Source organism: Dermacentor silvarum, chromosome 9 (genome assembly GCF_013339745.2).
Source record: "Dermacentor silvarum isolate Dsil-2018 chromosome 9, BIME_Dsil_1.4, whole genome shotgun sequence".
NCBI lineage: Eukaryota > Metazoa > Arthropoda > Arachnida > Ixodida > Ixodidae > Dermacentor > Dermacentor silvarum.
This window is the reverse complement of record NC_051162.1, coordinates 95651307-95670662: the sequence shown is the minus strand read 5'-3', so window position 1 is coordinate 95670662 and position 19356 is coordinate 95651307. Positions and strand designations below refer to the sequence as shown.

At 48.0% G+C, this 19356-nt stretch overlaps 1 protein-coding gene across 3 annotated transcripts in view; it reads right to left on the bottom strand.

Moving 5' to 3' along the window:
• Positions 1-59: 59 nt before the first annotated feature.
• Positions 60-19356, bottom strand: part of LOC119463394 (WD repeat-containing protein 26) — a 46144-nt gene continuing 26847 nt past the window's right edge. For all 3 annotated transcript variants that reach the window (XM_049656680.1, XM_037724237.2, XM_037724239.2), the window contains 5 exons: positions 12488-12633; positions 10596-10674; positions 9284-9413; positions 8398-8604; positions 60-4453 (listed from right to left, as the gene is read on the bottom strand). In XM_049656680.1, the coding sequence (XP_049512637.1) occupies positions 4374-4453; positions 8398-8604; positions 9284-9413; positions 10596-10674; positions 12488-12633 (642 nt within the window). In that variant the 3' untranslated portion in view covers positions 60-4373. The remainder of the gene's footprint in view (positions 4454-8397; positions 8605-9283; positions 9414-10595; positions 10675-12487; positions 12634-19356) is intronic.

The window sequence follows — 19356 nt, the reverse complement described above, 5'->3', positions numbered from 1 at the left end:
ATCATCGCAAGTTCTCTTGATCCATTAACATCTGAACGTGTTCTTGGATTGTTTAAAAATACAAGTTGCACTTTTTTATTGAAACTTCTCTTTTCCAGTCAAACAGCATCGGAACAAAAGGCTTCTAGAGCAGTTTTAAAAGCAAAAGATTGGATAATTACTGTATGACTCAAACATGCAGCTGTCTCAAAATTTTGTGTTGACAGAAGTGTAAACATTTGTAAACATACGGAAGTTCCTGCATAATAAACTTCTTTTGACTGTTTTCACCGGTCTACGCGCACAATTTGAGGGCTCCACATAATAAAGCAAAATTTTGTTTTCACGCACGCGCTCTTTTTCATGCGTTAAATCACAGTTTCTTGAGAGGAGTATACCAACTTCTGATGATTCTGAGTCCAGCATTATTGCTAGTTTTTTGAAGCGGCATGCGTCATTGCAAAATAACCAGAAAAATTGCGATTGAAATAGTTTCTGCAGACAAAAGGAACTTGAGAAGTTTGAGTGCCTCTTCTATTGCTCACCCAAATTTTTGTTTGAATACCAGCAGCCGCACGTCAAGCGTAAGCCACGAGTGGTTTGACATTTTGACATTTGACGCCGCAGTGCGGTGAACTAGTTAATGTTTGCAAACAAAGCCAGAGTACACGAAGGGAGGAAAAGCAAGACGGAGAAATCCCTGCTTGTTCTTGGCCTCACTTGTCCTTTCTGTGTCCTGGCACCGTTTGCAGCCATGACAAACCAACTACAGTATAGACCACTTATAACGTAACCGCTTATAGTGAAGGACCGGATATAATACGGTCTTTTCACACTTCCGTTCATTTTCCCATAGCACTTTATGTATACGCGTATCGCTTATAGTGCAGTTGCAGGACACGAAATACCGGTTACAGTGCGGCTGCCTGGAAGTTCGGCAGTCCACCTAAGACTGGCAAACGCTCCCCTCAAGCCACAAATACCGTATTTACTCGAATCTAACGCGCACTTTTTTCCCGTTAATCAGGTCTAAAAATCTCGTGCGCGTTAGAATCGAGTACGACCCTAAATCTGCGTTAGTTACCATATAGCTCTCGGCATTACAAAATGGCCGCCTTGCACGCGTGTCGAGCCTAGCTACTCTCAAGCTTAGCTACCGTAGCTTCCTCCATGTGCTGCAGTACACGTGCTTAGGCAAGTCTACCGTCTGTCTTCATGTTCTCTGCGTCTGCTCTATCAACAAGAAGTACCGAGTATATCATGATGCCGCATTTAAAAGGAAAGTGATCACGTGTGCGGAGACAGACGGAAATCGGGCCGCATCACGGGCGTTCGGAGAATCCGAAACTTGCATTCGGGACTGCCGCAAACAGAAGGAGAGTATTTTTCGCCAGCAAAGCAATGCGGAACGGTTTCAGTGGATCGAAGCAGGACGTAATCTGTGACGATCCACTTCGGCGATACGATTGCCTTGGCCCTATCTTGAAAGCTATCTGCAACGGGGAAAGTCCGCCGCGGGCCGTGTTTTCGCCGCTTATAGGTCGCTTTGAAGCGAGAGGCATGATAGCACGAAGGTAATTCGCTTGCCGCGCTTCGCCACTCGAGCGTTTTGACAGTTCGTTTCCGCGGTCAACGAGCGAGATGTGTTCATGTTTGCTTGTGCGCGCGTGACACCGTGCTTATTAATTTATTTAGTAAGCGAATACGGAACCTAGAGCACGGTGACAGTGACAGCAGAAATGTGCCTGGAGCGTCCATTATCGCAATAAAATAGTTGTTTTGGTTATAGTGTGGTACCGCTTATAGTGCGGATATTCGCGACTCTGGCGACTTACGTTATAAGCGGTCTACACTGTAGTATCCCAACAATACATTTTGACCAGTTTATGTTCACAACTGTATCCTGTTCACTTCTTGTTCTCTGCTTGTTAGCTGTACTACGAATACATTAGATTAGATAAGCTAAGCAACAAAACTGCCCAGTTTTTAGCCTCATACTGAACACAAGTTTTATTTCATTTGTTGGTGCACTCCTGAAGAGTTCGAATTACTGCGAGCAAACCGTACACACCAATTGCAGATGTACCTGTGCGTTCTCTAGACAAAAATTTTTATCTGACTGCCAAGTGCAGTTAACCAATTATCACTTTTCGTGCATGCAAAAGTGTGCAAGCCAAGCTTGCCAAGGTGATGCATTGGTGTAACAGCCAAGCCTCAGTACAACAAATTCACATCCAGCATGAAAATACCTTCGTTATATCCGATATTTGTTATAAGCATGTATTTGCGACATGCTTAATATATTTAACTTAGTTACATCCGTCTTCGTTATACTGAAGTTCGACTGTATTCTATTAATGGTGGCGAGCAGGACACCGTCCAACAACAAAAGCAATAGCAGAAACAGCACAAGACAGCAAACAAACAATTGAAAGGGGGCAAAGGGCAAAGTCTGGCCAACATCATCAACATGACCACCACTACATGTTCACGGCAAAATCCTCAAAATAATAATAAAAAAGGAAGTGCCAACTTTCAAAAGGCTTTTACTCAAAGTTGCTTGACCGTGTGAGAATGTAATGCCAAACAAACTTTCGAACTTAAAAAAAATATATATATTTGCCCCCCATATCTACTCTCTAGAGAATATACGAGCCTTCTACTGGGTTGGCAACATTGCGAGCGGGAGGGAAAAAAAAAGGTGTTAATGCTGGAAATGTTATAGCATGCTCACAACATACGCACTTAACACACGCACGCACACAGAAAAAAGGAATACTAATTTGTTACATTTCCTGTATTCGAGTCTATGTCAAGCACACAAATTTTTTTTCTTTTAAGGATCCCACCATGTCAAGATTTGCATCTTGGGTCACAGTGTCGTTTTTTTTTTCCCTGTTTGTTTTCCAGGTGATCGAGGCATTCATGCTCTCAAAACACTCGTGCGGTCGGTATTTACATTGTTGTACGCGGCGCGCAGGTCCCTTTAAATATAAACCGCAGACTCTGAGCTTCCCACTTCGGAGAAAACGGCCTCGTTTCAAATCTCATTAACGCAACCAAGCGAGAAAAAAAAATGCATGCAGTTCCGTCTCCAAAACATTTTATTCGCTCGAAAACAGCCTCAAATCCCTTGGGCGTCCGTCCCCATCGTAACGACTACATTGCTCACCGCGATGTGCAATTCACTGCCAGTTTCTCCAAGATGAAGGTCAAAACTCGTACATTCATGCAATCCGCTACACGTCTGAACATGCTATAGTCTGCAAACAACTGTTTCAGTGCATTCCTTGCAACGTCGAGTCTCGTACATTAATATGCCCGTCTGAACAGGAACGACAACAAACTTTAAAGCCAAACGTACCAATGCAACATAAGATGCCCAGGTGGGCACTGTTACAATTTCCAACATTTGAAACCTAGTTGCTGCGATTTAGGCATAGTTTTGTTGTTTTTCTCGAAGAACTGTCAATGATGCTCAACCATCGCTCAATAGAGCACAAGGTTACAGCATGTAAAAGCAGTGGCAGTGCAGGTTTTCAGCGCAATATCACAACATCGAATACACCTCCGCGAGATACACGAGTCTAGCTTACGGCGCAACAGCCGTCTACACACATTGATAACGCACAATGACATCGGCGAAAACTGTACTGCCAGCCAATGGAAAAAGAAAATCAGTTTCAACAACCGATGCAATGATTTAAAGCGCACCCCCAACACGAGCGCGCACCAAAAGATATGAATAGCAATTTCCAATACGAAGCACACGGCATGCGCTATCGCAAATTGACAACGGAATTTAAAAAATCGGTTTTACAGCACATCAAACAGAGCTATGTCGCTCTCTCCACGTGCAAAACCTTGCAGGAGGAAAAAAAAAAAGACCCCCCCCCCCGAGCCTTCGAAGTCGCACGCACGGCACTCGCTAGCCAACATTATGCAACCAGCCGACTGGGCCTCCAACAGCGCACCCAACGTCGTCTGCTAGCTCGGCAAAACCTCCCAGACGTCTTAAAGGCTAGAATGCCTAGATGCCTGCAGCCGGGCCGAGCCTCAAAACTAAAGCCGCGTGCATATTAAGCGACAGACGTCGTGTGCGCATTCCACTGCCTGGACAGCTTTGGAGCCAAGTCGAGCCCGAAACGGAGTGCGCGTGTGCGCCGTCATCCCTCAGCTTGTCAGCGATCCGCGGGCTGGATGTCTTCGGCAATCCGCAGCACACTTGCGCCTGGCTGACAAAGCGCACGGGCGTAACCGTCGACACCTTGTGCGGCAGCGCGATTCAGACAGCCGTTTTCTCACACTCCATTTCTCTTTCGCCCTCTCCGCACAATGCTATGAAACATGTATTGATTAAAGTCCCTTAGAAGATAAGAAAAGGTGGCGTGGGGCTAGACGACCGAGTTGCCATCGCCGTCACAGACACCATTGCTGCTGCCGTTGGAGTAGGGGGACCCTTCGCCCATCTCACCTGCATGAAAGAAAAATTAAAGTCTCGTTAGTGAAGCATGCTGAAATTAGTGAAATGAAACAGCTCATCGCAGCTATAAATTCATTTTCAGGGCAACACGACATCCAACAGAAGAAAAACCACTTGATCTGAAGCACTAGGTAGACGTTCTGATGATAAAAAGCATTTACCAGGACTTCCAATAAGAACTGAGCTGTAATAAGTGCTTGTATACTAATTTGGTGTTCCGTTTATTTACAGCAAATCACACTGAACATGGTCCATTCTTATCATGCAATGATAGTACAATTTCAAGAATATGCAGAAGCTGGTTTTCCTGCATAAAATTTGTAAGCACTAAAGTTTATGTTCTCTGGCATTCTGTATTCTACTGATGAATGAATGAATTTATTTACATGATACTGACACATGTACTTACTTGTCACTAGTCCTTTTCTTGAGGACTGCATTTTACCCGTTAACAACTTTAATTAAAGCCCCCCCCCCCCCCCATAATGAAATTATGGGGTGTAACATCTTAAAACTGCAGATTAGGATATGAGGGATTCTACATTGGAGGGCTCTGACCCCCTGGGGTTCCAAATAAAATGCACCTTAATCTAAGTATGCGGGTATATTTTTGCACTTCCCCGCATTGAAATGCAGTTGCTGCTACCAGGAAATCGACTGAGCTGTCCTCTTTCTTCATGGATGCTGAAATGCTGCTGCACTACAGAAGCAATTAAAAAGCAAAAACAAAATTGCCTTTGCGTTACAGGCAAAGCATTGTGGGAATTAAGAAGGTTCATCTTTTCCCGCGCTCCAACATGCACCAAGGAAGTAAGGTGAGCAGACGACTTCTTTCTCGTTCGGGGAGCCAGACGGATTTCCCGCCAGTGGTGCAACCCTCTTGCAAACAGGTCGCAAACGCAGACCCCATCGCGTGGCCTCGGAGCCCCGCGCCCATTGGACCTAGCAAAGAACAAGGGAGGGGCATCGAAATCGATGCAGCCGGCGAGCGGTGGAGGAGATGAGAAGACTGCGAGCCGTGAAGAGGGAAGGATCCCAGGTAAACATCGCGTTTCTATCCCTTTGTCATGCCTTGCCTTTGTTCACCGTGCGACTCCGGCAAACGTCTCGGTCGTAACTAGCCTGCTTCCAAGTGAATCCTCTGGTGGCAATAAACCTTCTTACGCTTGTTATTCAACAATGTGTAGTCTAATTCTGTTTGTGTTGGTACCGCCGAAACCCGGCCATACGAGGTCAGCAAGAGGGAGTTGGCCATCAAGCCTAAGCCTTACGTACGAAGGCGGCTTGCAAGAACCCCCCCCCTGTCTACAGTATCACCCTGAAAATATCAATCAAAACAATCCCCCTGCACACTAAAGTAATCCTTCTACGCTTCCTTTCTCCAACACATTTCAAGACTCCCTCTTTCAAGACGGGATCGAATCCCGGCCGCGGCGGCCGCATTTCGATGGAGGCGAAATGCAAGAACGCCCGTGTGCTTGCGTTGTAGTGCACATTAAAGAACCCCAGGTGGTCAAAATTAATCCGGAGCCCTCCACTACGGTGTGCCTCATAATCAGAACTGGTTTTGGCACGTAAAACCCCAGAAAGAAGAAGACCTCATGTCAACAGCTCCCATCCCTTTTCGGTAAGCATTAGTAATGTAAAACTACCGATGATCCTGTTCATACTATTGATAGTTGAGTCATTATCAAATTATTGATAGTGCCATCGATAACACGCCGTCAACAGATCTATAAATTGGGCGCTACTGATAACAACAGTTCTATCAAGAGCAGTATCAATTGCAATATCAATAGTGCACTATCAATAATGTAAGATCATGTGATGTACCACACATAATCACTGCAACATAACCTTTGCAACATTTCCCTGCATGTTCCAAGCCATTCTATGCATACAGCGATAAGGATCATAGTGCTCTGGCTTGTCGCACTGCACGATAGTCCTACCATCATACTAGCGACAGCAATGTTATGGTTTTATTTTTACACTGTTGATCGCTTCATAGCAAACTATTGTAATACTATCAATAGCACTATCGATAGCCTCAAAAAACTATCAACACTATTGAAAGTCAATTTACTGATAGCGTTGCATCTCTAGTAAGGGTGCCTCGTTGAGATAAAGCTATGACGCAGGCACAGTGCACAGACATTAAAGAGGCTCAGATTTGGGCTCTCACCTGTGAAAATTCTTGACCACAATGTCTAAGGATTCAATGTGCCAAAGAAAATTAAGAAACTGTCTTAACTGTCTTAAAATGGAACACAGGGCGATTAGCCAGAAAGGAACCGGCAACAACGTGGCATCGGCAAGTTTAAAGTTGCGGTGGGATATGCCATATTCTCTTAGCTAAGTGGCATGCAACTGCTATCCCCCACCCCCCCTCCGCCCAACTGCCAGTGTCTACAATGCAAGAGCAATTGCAGGGAAGCAAACCGTGCACATAAGAAGAAAACTATTGTCACACGGCATTTTCAGTGGAACCACTGCTGAAGCAAAAAGTATTGACATTCAGCACTTTGCTACTCGGGCACTATGAAGACCAAATGAATGAATGACCACGAGCCATGAGCGAACAATGGCTTTTTCAGCGATGCGGCATACCAGTCAGCAACAAGAATTGACTTGATAAGAGAAAATCCGCTCTTCTACAGGTCTCATCAATACTGATGTGACATTTTCGACCCATGTTTTTGCATCCACTCAAGGTCCAAACTTTCTAAATAGTAGAAAAAAAAAACACCTGGAAAGTGCCAGGGTGCCCTAAATAATTTACCATAACACTTGTTCCTATGGACCAATTTCAGTTTCACCACTGGTCAACAACCGTTTGTCAGATCACTGCAGCTGCGAAGAGCAGCCGCAATGAATGTTTGCGGCATTCGTTAACTTCTTTTAGCAATGTCATGCTACTTAACCATTTTGCAACACATCAGAAAACGTTCCTCCGTGTCTTGACCTCATAACGTCGATAACACAAGGTCTGGCATTTCGAGACCAATTGCAGTACCAAATTTTTTAAGTATCTTACAGTTCCCCAACCTTCAAACATGCAAAGTGCTATCCTCTTATGTGTAAGAAGTGTATTGCAAAGTTCATAGAAATTGGAAAATATGAGTCAGTACAGTACGCCCCCGTGATGCAATCATTTGAGGCAGCATTCAAAGTAAGGCTGCTAACTGTTCAAAATTTAGCAGGAAAGTCCTGACTTCTGGGCAAATGTCTCTAGCCTTGCTTTGACCCAGTTGTGATGGCTAAATGTCCCGACTATGGCTTTTTTTTTTCTTCTGCTGAATAACAATCAATAAGCTATATTTCTTTTTTGTAATGCCTGACAGCTCGGTTGCACATTCTTCTATTTTGTATTCAGTTGCATTGATGTTTGTGACAATGCAACTGAAGCCTAGAGTCTGCCCAATACAATTTGAGTCTGGAATCGGTTACGAAATGATGATGTCAAAAGAACTTCAAATGATGTGTTCATACAGTCGCTACATGATGCAATAGTATAGATATGAAAATGTGGTGTTTTATTCTATGTTGCCTGTATTATGTATTTATTTTATGTAATTCCCCTCCACTGCAATGCTTATTGAAGGCTCTGTGGGTACTCTGGTAAATAAATAAATAAATAAATAAATAATTAAATAAATAAATAAATAAATAAATAAATACAGGCGCTTTCGTTTTTGTCGTGGTTCTAGCTGTGTTAGGCAGGCAACTACTGCGCCTTTCTTGTTGTAAATCACTACATGATAAGACTAAAGAAAATTTGCGCCACATTGTTGCACGTACAGACTGTCGGCTCTTGGCACTGACAGAGTCGGCCATCACCAGTCGCCCCCCTGTCCCGACTTGGGTCCCCCTGGCAGTTGGCAACCCTAGTTCAATTTCGAACACAGAGCGCGAAAAAAGAAACGGAGGCTAACCCGACTGGGAGCTGGGTGACGCGTTGGGCAGGTTGGTGGGTACGGCAGCTGCGGGGCCCCAGACGCGGATAGTGCAGTCGTCCGAGACGCTGACCAGCATTGATGGGCAAGCCGGGTTCCAGCTGACACAGTTCACTGACCGCGAGTGACCCTGCAGCACGGCGATTGGCTTCTCCCACTTGACGTGCCAGATGTACACCTTGTTGTCTGCACACGGGGGGGAGGGGAGGAAAGAACGTGATCACTCACTGTCGAAAAGAACAAGACAAGAAGGCTGTGTCGCAGGAACAGCATCTTTTGATTAAGTTTTCACTTTCGCTCACTTACAATGAACACAATAAAACCGTGAAAAGCGATTGTTGTATCAGTGGTTTGTGATGCCCACTGCCCGTGCCGGATGCCCGTGCTGGATGGCACGTCACATGACTACACATCATGGACTGCTGTTGGCAGCACCTCGTCTGTGACGCGCATGGTTGGAAAATGCCAAGCTAGTTCTCACATCTGGACGTCGGTGGTCGAACGGCATGAATTTCGCCTAAAACACTTTGCTAGTCTGCCAACAAGCACTGTCTTTTGGCAAGGAAGGCTACTTCCAAAGAAACAAAATATTCATAACTCTCCGATTCAAACAAAAACGACAGCAATCGCGGCCAACTGTCCTTTCCACTCAGCCTGCATCTCAACACAACTGCAAACCGTGCGGAGTGTAGAGTAGTAATATTTTTTCCAGCTCTGTCGTCTGCTAGCCTCAACTGCCGTGTGGTTGCTCTTCGCAGCCGGACAAACTGCGGAATTATTGTCTACGGAACAGTCATCCACGGAGCCATCCATCGTGCAGATACATCAATAGCAACACACTGGAGACTGGCCCCATTCCACGTACCTTCACTCCCGCTGGCAACGAACGTCTGGTTGACGCCGCCAAAGCACGACCGGATGGTGTAGTAACCCTGCGTGACACCCTGGAATTTCCGCACCAGCACCTTGTCGTCCAGGTCCCACATGTGTACGCCCTGCACAGGAGGGAATATTTCGTCACCGCAAGACCTCTCTGCAGGCCAAAGGCCACACAGATCCACTGCAGGACAGAGACCTCTTTTGTAGCACATTCGAGTGGTTCCTATCAACTCGAATTCGGTTTGCAGCAATGCAGAACCCTCTTGAGATTGAAGCCAAAGAAATCTTGCCAGCGTCAAACGTTTAGCTGCTTGCAAGTGCTGCAGAAACACAATTGCCGTAATAAATGTTACTCCAAGGGACCGTGACACCAAATTTTCAAACCTGGACAGTACATTGCACATCAATCCGTATGCATCCCACAGCAAGCTGGCAAGAGCGCATTCACACAATTTGTGCGTGAACTTTTTTATCGCACTTGAATCGTACAGCAGCCTGGCAATACTAATGCGTGACGTCGCAATTTGCATTCTGTGTGGTTACAGCGTGGTTTCATTCTCGCTTATGTATCTCGGCCATTGGCGATCAGCCCGAGATTGTTCATGCAGGCAATCCACAATTTGTCCTGTTCTTAACACGCAAGTGAAAGAATTGGAGGCACAAAGCACTGTCGGCACCCTTGCTGACAATGCACACTTTCGGCACAGTACACATGTATCAGGACTTGTTGCTGGGCAAGTTGGTTCATCTTATTCCGTCCTTGGTTGCATCTAAACACTACGGAATAACAGTACACATGGTTTAGAATTTCAGGAGCAGATGACCCTGCAATTGACAACCCCGCAACTCGTGACATCACACATGCCATGCCAAAATGGCAGTCACTGTTGGTGGGAGAGACTCAAAGTGAAAGATTTCAAATTAAAATTTCGAGCCAAATCTGCTCGGACAGCCCAGTTTATGTGTGCGTGCAACTGATAACTGCATAAATCGGCTACACAGCGCGTTACGTATGTGCCAATAAGCAACCCACCGTGCCTACTTAAGCAAATGCACTTCACAAAATAAATGAATACTTGCAAGAGCTGCTGCTGTGTCGACACTGATTATTACAACAACCATATTGGTCCCTCTACTCTAAGTTACAAAAAGAACTTGTAATAGTTGGCCAACCATGTCGTGGCCCTCCTCCATTCTCCCATACTGCCTTGCGGCACTTCTTGCTTGCAAACTGCCAACAGAGGAAGCATTTATCGCGGAACATCAGGCGAACTGTCTCAAGTTCCCACCATGCTCACCTGTGAGGAAAGGTTGAGCAAAGCAAGTCGCCCCGTGTCATCAACCGTAAATGATATAATGGGATGTTCTTCCTGGACCCTGCACAAGAGAAGAGCCAGTATGCCCACCAAAGCATTACAACACTGCCCTTATGTCTGACAACAAAGGCATCATGGCTAATGTCTGACGAGATTAGCATGGATAATTGACTGTTAGATTCATAGTTACGAAAAATTCAGCGCAAACGCCAGGGACAAAGAAAGAAATGCATGACGCAAGCGCTTCTTTGACCCTTGTGTTTGCGCTGAATTTTTCATCACCATGAATCCAACTAGCCCAATTAGCAGTTTTAATGGACTGTTAGTTCATTATCACCTACAGGTGCAGCATGTACAATTGCGCAAGCCAAGATAATGCATCAAAAGCAAAAGCACGGATGAAAATAATGATGTTTAAAACTTGTCGCATACATCTTGAGACACTCCTGGTTGTACCTTGGCTGCAAATGCGAGTAATATGTGCATAGTGGTTTAGTGAAAGGAGTTGGAAGACAGGCGCTTTGGTGTTTGCTCTCGGTGCCAATAAGTCGTCACACGTAGTGGGCTCACTTCTTTCATTGCTTTTCGCAATGGCTTACATCGGGCATATTCTTTTAAGTAGCTGCATAGGAGCTTTTCAAATATGCTAGACCTTAAATAGTTGGTTTTCTCATACCCGACGCCCCAGCAGAGAGTTCCATGCACCAAGTCCACATTTTGTAAACTAGAAAATAGCTCGCCAATTCCTTCGAAATTCTTAATCAGTTCTACTGCAGCTTGCTTTTAACGATTCTGAAGACGCAAGAGATGTGAAAATCTATTTTCTATGGACAGACTTATTCGGCACCTAGAGAGGTTACCTCTTACTGCAATCGAACTATGTGGAAAGTGCAGTAATTGAAAATGGTGCATACTTGGGTCGGTTCGCAAACAGCGACTGGAATACAACAGCACTAAAACAGCAAGACCAACAAAACAATGCACCACTGTGTTCCCTCAAAGCAAGTTCAGTTTCAGTATCTAATCTCTGCGGTTGCTGTATCCGAGCGCAAAACAATACTTTTATCATCTTTGAGTCAGCCGCTAAATAGAAAAGTAGTTTGTTGATAACCGAACGTAACCACTGCCTCACTCAGTGGTCAAACCACGCTGCGTCAGCATGCGGCCTGGCTATATTATGCAGAATACCACAGCCATAGAGTTGTGTGTGAGAACCTTACTTAGAGGTAAATCTGGCGACACCGTCATGCGACTTTTCCAATTTGCGCTGCGCCACAACAAAAATGTCTGGATATGGGTGTGTCCGGCTTGTCTCAAACATGGCTTGGCTAAAAACATGGCCACGGCTGCATTATTGAAGCTTTCTTGGAATAAAATCTGGATAAAAAGTTTTGGTCGACTCGCACTACACTTTTCAACAAAGTTTATTCACACATAGTACAAGCAAGCGAAGCAAACTGAAACACACGACTGAAACCGATGCACCGAAAGTGCCAACCTTGTGGTTGTTCCTCTAACCTTAGCAGCCCTCAAGAACTGTTCTGTGTTTTATGTAATTGCAGAACCAAGCACAAGTTCTTATGTTTTAATAAGAAGCGTTTTACATAACAATACAAAAGAAAAAAAAAGCACTTTACACGTTTTACTAGACATTCAACCATTGTGACAGATGGAATGCTGCTCGCCAGACACCACTTCAAGGTGTCTTAGCTCCCCGAGAAATATGCGAATCTAAAGACCCCACTTCTTGACATTCCCACGCGTACATCGCCAGCACGGCGCCAATTCTTCCTCTAGCTTTAACGATGAGAAACCCTCATCGCAGCTGCTCAGAACGTGCAGGGTGTTGCAACGGAGGAGGAGGCAGTGCGTACACATTGAAATCGGTGAGATCATCAAAGACGTATCCCCGGATTCGGTGGTGGGAGTCGGCGGCCAACACTGTGCGCCCGTCCTTGCGGCAGTGCAGGCCCTGTACCCGAACCCCTTCCCACGAGTCCAAGACATTGCCGTCCAGGTCCTGCATCGCAGGTGACACACAATTCAATTAACTCTTGTCGTACGAGAGGCTGTTGAATAAATATTAAGCAATGAAAGAAGACACGAAGCTAACGGTTTAGAGCAAGCAGCCCTCTGTTGGGGCAATACTCTGCCAATTGAGAGTGTTACATTCAGACAAACCCAATTATAACCCGGGTTGTGCAATAAAAGTACTGATACAATATATCAGGTAGTATAATATACCAAACATGCCAATAACAAACTTAAGTGAACTTTTGCAATGAATTCATTATTACAGATTTCTTATCTCCAATGGAGAAAAGGATTCTGGTGATAAGTCGAAGCAATACACGGAAGCTTCATCAAGTAAGCCATTAAGAGACTTCATCAAGCAAGCCAGGTTAAGAGACAAGAATCACAGTCGAGATTCAAAAACGCAATATCAGCATAGCAGTACGCTATAGTATGTTGAAGTATGACACAATGCGCAAACTTGCACCCCCTGTACCTAACTTGACCCTTCATTGACAGAACATAGAAATACCTGAAAAAGATTGTTTATATTTTTCCCTAAATGTGCATAACACATTGAGAATAAGCATCGTCGATGAACAGAAAATCGGAAGCTTTTTCAGCATTAGTGGGGGAAACACGAAGCAGAAAACTGGAAGCGGGCTTCACCCCAAGCCACCGTTGGCTTCGTTTGGAATTTGTGCAGACCGCACTTGTCATGTGTGAACCATAGGTGGCCATTTTATATTTGCTTCACATCACGTGTGTGATACTAGTGCAGCCAGAGATGTTGCATCGGTCTGTCTCTTCCGACCGTGCTTTCAAAAACATGTGAGCCAAACTTCGTCTTCCTCCTACTCTAAACCAACAAATGGCACTTGCTGCCGGTCATTCGGTGTTGGCCAAGGACGTTTAGCCAGAAACTTCATACTGAATACCGAAACTCGGCAAGAAAATAAACTTCGTTCAGCTATGTCGTCTGTAGGCAACACTCGTACATAAAGGGTTAGTAAGACACTAAAGAGCACGACCTAGTTGACTTAGTTTGGTTAAGGGTGCAGATGAGCCTCTACGAAGGCCAAAAATCATGAAAAATTTTTTTAAACTGTCATTTTTCAAAATTTATAACTCTTTTTGCATTAATCTGTAGTTTCTGCTTCATGGATCAATTTACAGTCGAATGCCTCTACAACGAAATGACCTGTACAACGAAGGAATGATTCTGTCCCAGTTCTATTGTTAGGGGTGCAGTGCAAAACCTTTACAAAAAAAGTGACCTGTATAATGAATGATTGCAGAGGCCCCAATCTTATAGAGGCGTTTGACTGTATAGCGCGCCTCTGAGGTGAATCAGAGGCAACTTCAAGTTTCTCGCAATTAATTTTTCTGACTCGCATGCAATCTGCCTGCCTTGGTCAAAGCTATCTTTGGTCAAAGGTATATTTATGATAAGTGGTACACTGCAGGCAGATCCCTAAATGCTGGCTTCAAAATTTAATTGTTTTACTGTTTCTTGCCACTTTGTTCTCACATCACAAAAAGTGAAGCTGAACTTACTATAGTTGCACTTATATCGACCACTTTTAAAAGAATGCTTGCGTACAGTAAAACCTCGATAATTCGAACTCGGTTAATTCGAAATTTCGGTTAATTCGAAGAATTTGAGCGGTCCCGTCATTCTCAATGCAAATTCTACCGGATAATTTGAATGGCCCGCGCGGCTCTATTCGGATAATTCGAAGTTTCCGGCTAGTAGCAACGTGCGGCGGTTAGGTTAGGGCGCTCCGTACAGTCGCCAACCGATTTTCCGAGCTCGTGGGGACTGAAAAATAGTCCGGAAAACTCGTTCGGCCGAAAAAAAAAAAAAAGTCATTAGTGCGGCTTAAAAAAAAATCTTTAATAATGCCCTGCCTCATACTACGCTTGGAGAGGATCGACTTGCTTGGATTTGCGCAGCAATGACGTCGTCTCCGTGTACAGTCGACATGAATGCCACCGCGTTGGCGATCTCCGCCAACGGAGTTCGCCATGGAGATCCAAGAAACGAGCTTCGCACCGCTTAGCTCTCGCGAAGGTACAGGAGGTAGCGCCGATCACTGAGACATGGGTCTCCGAGACACCTGCTCGGTGTACACGCCACGTTCAAAATAGCAACCGAAACTTGAGAAAAAAAAAAAAAAAAAAAAACCTCACTGAAATAACACGCGCACGAGTTAGCGCACGAGTCAGCGCGCACGAGCGAGCGCGGCCGCCGCAGCCCGCAGCGAGCGAAGGTTCGTGCGGTCTATCGCTGCAACGGAAACTGAGCGGCGAGTGCACAGCCCATATGAAAGGTCAGAGCCGTCTGGAGATCGCTTTCAAGATACGCTGCGCGCGAGCGAAGGTTCGTGCGGTCTATCGCTGCAACGGAAACTGAGCGGCGAGTGCACAGCCCATATGAAAGGTCAGAGCCGTCTGGAGATCGCTTTCAAGATACGCTGCGCGCGAGCGAAGGTTCGTGCGGTCTATCGCTGCAACGGAAACTGAGCGGCGAGTGCACAGCCCATATGAAAGGTCAGAGCCGTCTGGAGATCGCTTTCAAGATACGCTGCGCGCGAGCGAAGGTTCGTGCGGTCTATCGCTGCAACGGAAACTGAGCGGCGAGTGCACAGCCCATATGAAAGGTCAGAGCCGTCTGGAGATCGCTTTCAAGATACGCTGCGCGCGAGCGAAGGTTCGTGCGGTCTATCGCTGCAACGGAAACTGAGCGGCGAGTGCACAGCCCATATGAAAGGTCAGAGCCGTCTGGAGATCGCTTTCAAGATACGCTGCGCGCGAGCGAAGGTTCGTGCGGTCTATCGCTGCAATGGCGAAACTTGAGCGGCCGAGTGCACAGCCCATATGAAAGGTCAGAGCCGTCTGGAGATCGCTTTCAAGATACGCTGCGCGCGAGCGAAGGTTCGTGCGGTCTATCGCTGCAACGGAAACTGAGCGGCGAGTGCACAGCCCATATGAAAGGTCAGAGCCGTCTGGAGATCGCTTTCAAGATACGCTGCGCGCGAGCGAAGGTTCGTGCGGTCTATCGCTGCAACGGAAACTGAGCGGCGAGTGCACAGCCCATATGAAAGGTCAGAGCCGTCTGGAGATCGCTTTCAAGATACGCTGCGCGCGAGCGAAGGTTCGTGCGGTCTATCGCTGCAACGGAAACTGAGCGGCGAGTGCACAGCCCATATGAAAGGTCAGAGCCGTCTGGAGATCGCTTTCAAGATACGCTGCGCGCGAGCGAAGGTTCGTGCGGTCTATCGCTGCAACGGAAACTGAGCGGCGAGTGCACAGCCCATATGAAAGGTCAGAGCCGTCTGGAGATCGCTTTCAAGATACGCTGCGCGCGAGCGAAGGTTCGTGCGGTCTATCGCTGCAACGGAAACTGAGCGGCGAGTGCACAGCCCATATGAAAGGTCAGAGCCGTCTGGAGATCGCTTTCAAGATACGCTGCGCGCGAGCGAAGGTTCGTGCGGTCTATCGCTGCAACGGAAACTGAGCGGCGAGTGCACAGCCCATATGAAAGGTCAGAGCCGTCTGGAGATCGCTTTCAAGATACGCTGCGCGCGAGCGAAGGTTCGTGCGGTCTATCGCTGCAACGGAAACTGAGCGGCGAGTGCACAGCCCATATGAAAGGTCAGAGCCGTCTGGAGATCGCTTTCAAGATACGCTGCGCGCGAGCGAAGGTTCGTGCGGTCTATCGCTGCAACGGAAACTGAGCGGCGAGTGCACAGCCCATATGAAAGGTCAGAGCCGTCTGGAGATCGCTTTCAAGATACGCTGCGCGCGAGCGAAGGTTCGTGCGGTCTATCGCTGCAACGGAAACTGAGCGGCGAGTGCACAGCCCATATGAAAGGTCAGAGCCGTCTGGAGATCGCTTTCAAGATACGCTGCGCGCGAGCGAAGGTTCGTGCGGTCTATCGCTGCAACGGAAACTGAGCGGCGAGTGCACAGCCCATATGAAAGGTCAGAGCCGTCTGGAGATCGCTTTCAAGATACGCTGCGCGCGAGCGAAGGTTCGTGCGGTCTATCGCTGCAACGGAAACTGAGCGGCGAGTGCACAGCCCATATGAAAGGTCAGAGCCGTCTGGAGATCGCTTTCAAGATACGCTGCGCGCGAGCGAAGGTTCGTGCGGTCTATCGCTGCAACGGAAACTGAGCGGCGAGTGCACAGCCCATACGAAAGGTCAGAGCCGTCTGGAGATCGCTTTCAAGATACGCTGCGCGCGAGCGAAGGTTCGTGCGGTCTATCGCTGCAACGGAAACTGAGCGGCGAGTGCACAGCCCATATGAAAGGTCAGAGCCGTCTGGAGATCGCTTTCAAGATACGCTGCGCGCGAGCGAAGGTTCGTGCGGTCTATCGCTGCAACGGAAACTGAGCGGCGAGTGCACAGCCCATATGAAAGGTCAGAGCCGTCTGGAGATCGCTTTCAAGATACGCTGCGCGCGAGCGAAGGTTCGTGCGGTCTATCGCTGCAACGGAAACTGAGCGGCGAGTGCACAGCCCATATGAAAGGTCAGAGCCGTCTGGAGATCGCTTTCAAGATACGCTGCGCGCGAGCGAAGGTTCGTGCGGTCTATCGCTGCAACGGAAACTGAGCGGCGAGTGCACAGCCCATATGAAAGGTCAGAGCCGTCTGGAGATCGCTTTCAAGATACGCTGCGCGCGAGCGAAGGTTCGTGCGGTCTATCGCTGCAACGGAAACTGAGCGGCGAGTGCACAGCCCATATGAAAGGTCAGAGCCGTCTGGAGATCGCTTTCAAGATACGCTGCGCGCGAGCGAAGGTTCGTGCGGTCTATCGCTGCAACGGAAACTGAGCGGCGAGTGCACAGCCCATACGAAAGGTCAGAGCCGTCTGGAGATCGCTTTCAAGATACGCTGCGCGCGAGCGAAGGTTCGTGCGGTCTATCGCTGCAACGGAAACTGAGCGGCGAGTGCACAGCCCATATGAAAGGTCAGAGCCGTCTGGAGATCGCTTTCAAGATACGCTGCGCGCGAGCGAAGGTTCGTGCGGTCTATCGCTGCAACGGAAACTGAGCGGCGAGTGCACAGCCCATACGAAAGGTCAGAGCCGTCTGGAGATCGCTTTCAAGATACGCTGCGCGCGAGCGAAGGTTCGTGCGGTCTATCGCTGCAACGGAAACTGAGCGGCGAGTGCACAGCCCATATGAAAGGTCAGAGCCGTCTGGAGATCGCTTTCAAGATACGCTGCGCGCGAGCGAAGGTTCGTGCGGTCTATCGCTGCAACGGAAACTGAGCGGCGAGTGCACAGCCCATACGAAAGGTCAGAGCCGTCTGGAGATCGCTTTCAAGATACGCTGCGCGCGAGCGAAGGTTCGTGCGGTCTATCGCTGCAACGGAAACTGAGCGGCGAGTGCACAGCCCATACTGAAAGGTCAGAGCCGTCTGGAGATCGCTTTCAAGATACGCTGCTGCGCGAGCGAAGGTTCGTGCGGTCTATCGCTGCAACGGAAACTGAGCGGCGAGTGCACAGCCCATATGAAAGGTCAGAGCCGTCTGGAGATCGCTTTCAAGATACGCTGCGCGCGAGCGAAGGTTCGTGCGGTCTATCGCTGCAACGGAAACTGAGCGGCGAGTGCACAGCCCATACGAAAGGTCAGAGCCGTCTGGAGATCGCTTTCAAGAGCTGCGCGAGCGAAGGTTCGTGCGGTCTATCGCTGCAACGGAAACTGAGCGGCGAGTGCACAGCCCATATGAAAGGTCAGAGCCGTCTGGAGATCGCTTTCAAGATACGCTGCGCGCGAGCGAAGGTTCGTGCGGTCTATCGCTGCAACGGAAACTGAGCGGCGAGTGCACAGCCCATATGAAAGGTCAGAGCCGTCTGGAGATCGCTTTCAAGATACGCTGCGCGCGAGCGAAGGTTCGTGCGGTCTATCGCTGCAACGGAAACTGAGCGGCGAGTGCACAGCCCATATGAAAGGTCAGAGCCGTCTGGAGATCGCTTTCAAGATACGCTGCGCGCGAGCGAAGGTTCGTGCGGTCTATCGCTGCAACGGAAACTGAGCGGCGAGTGCACAGCCCATACGAAAGGTCAGAGCCGTCTGGAGATCGCTTTCAAGATACGCTGCGCGCGAGAAACCGCTCCGGCGCTAAGTACGCAGTCGTTAGAAGAGTAGAAGTCGCCCCCCCCCCCCCCCCACGGCCTTTCGCACGGGGGAGGAAGTCGCCTCCGCCGTGCGTTCGCTCTCCATGAAAGCGCGCGTCCCCCGCGCGCTGTCACTCGCACATACGGCGGGCGCGCGGCGATGACTTTATCGCCCTTGGACTTTGTATGGATCCTCAGGAAGGCGACGCCGACCGCGAAAATCCGCTTGAAGTGTCCATATAATTACAACGATGGCATGGCCTCCGAGACTGGAGGATTGCGCGAGCTCTCTATTGATAGCGCGCGTTCTAATCTTGGAGGCTATACAGCGAGCCACTGGAATTCAAGCCAGTGCAAAATCCAACATGGCGGCCTCCAAGATTGGGTAGCGCGGCTAGGAAAGAGCGATTTAGTCCGCAAAATCGAACTATGGGGTCTCAATTCGTCCGAAAAATTGGGTGCGAAAATGCATGAACTCAATGGGAACCCTGATGGTGCATTTTTGGAGTCAAGCACCACCACGCCCGCTTTCGCGGCAGTTATCGATTCCGTGAACATCGTCCGCAACTTTGTTGAGTGCAGTGCGGGTGATATTTGTATG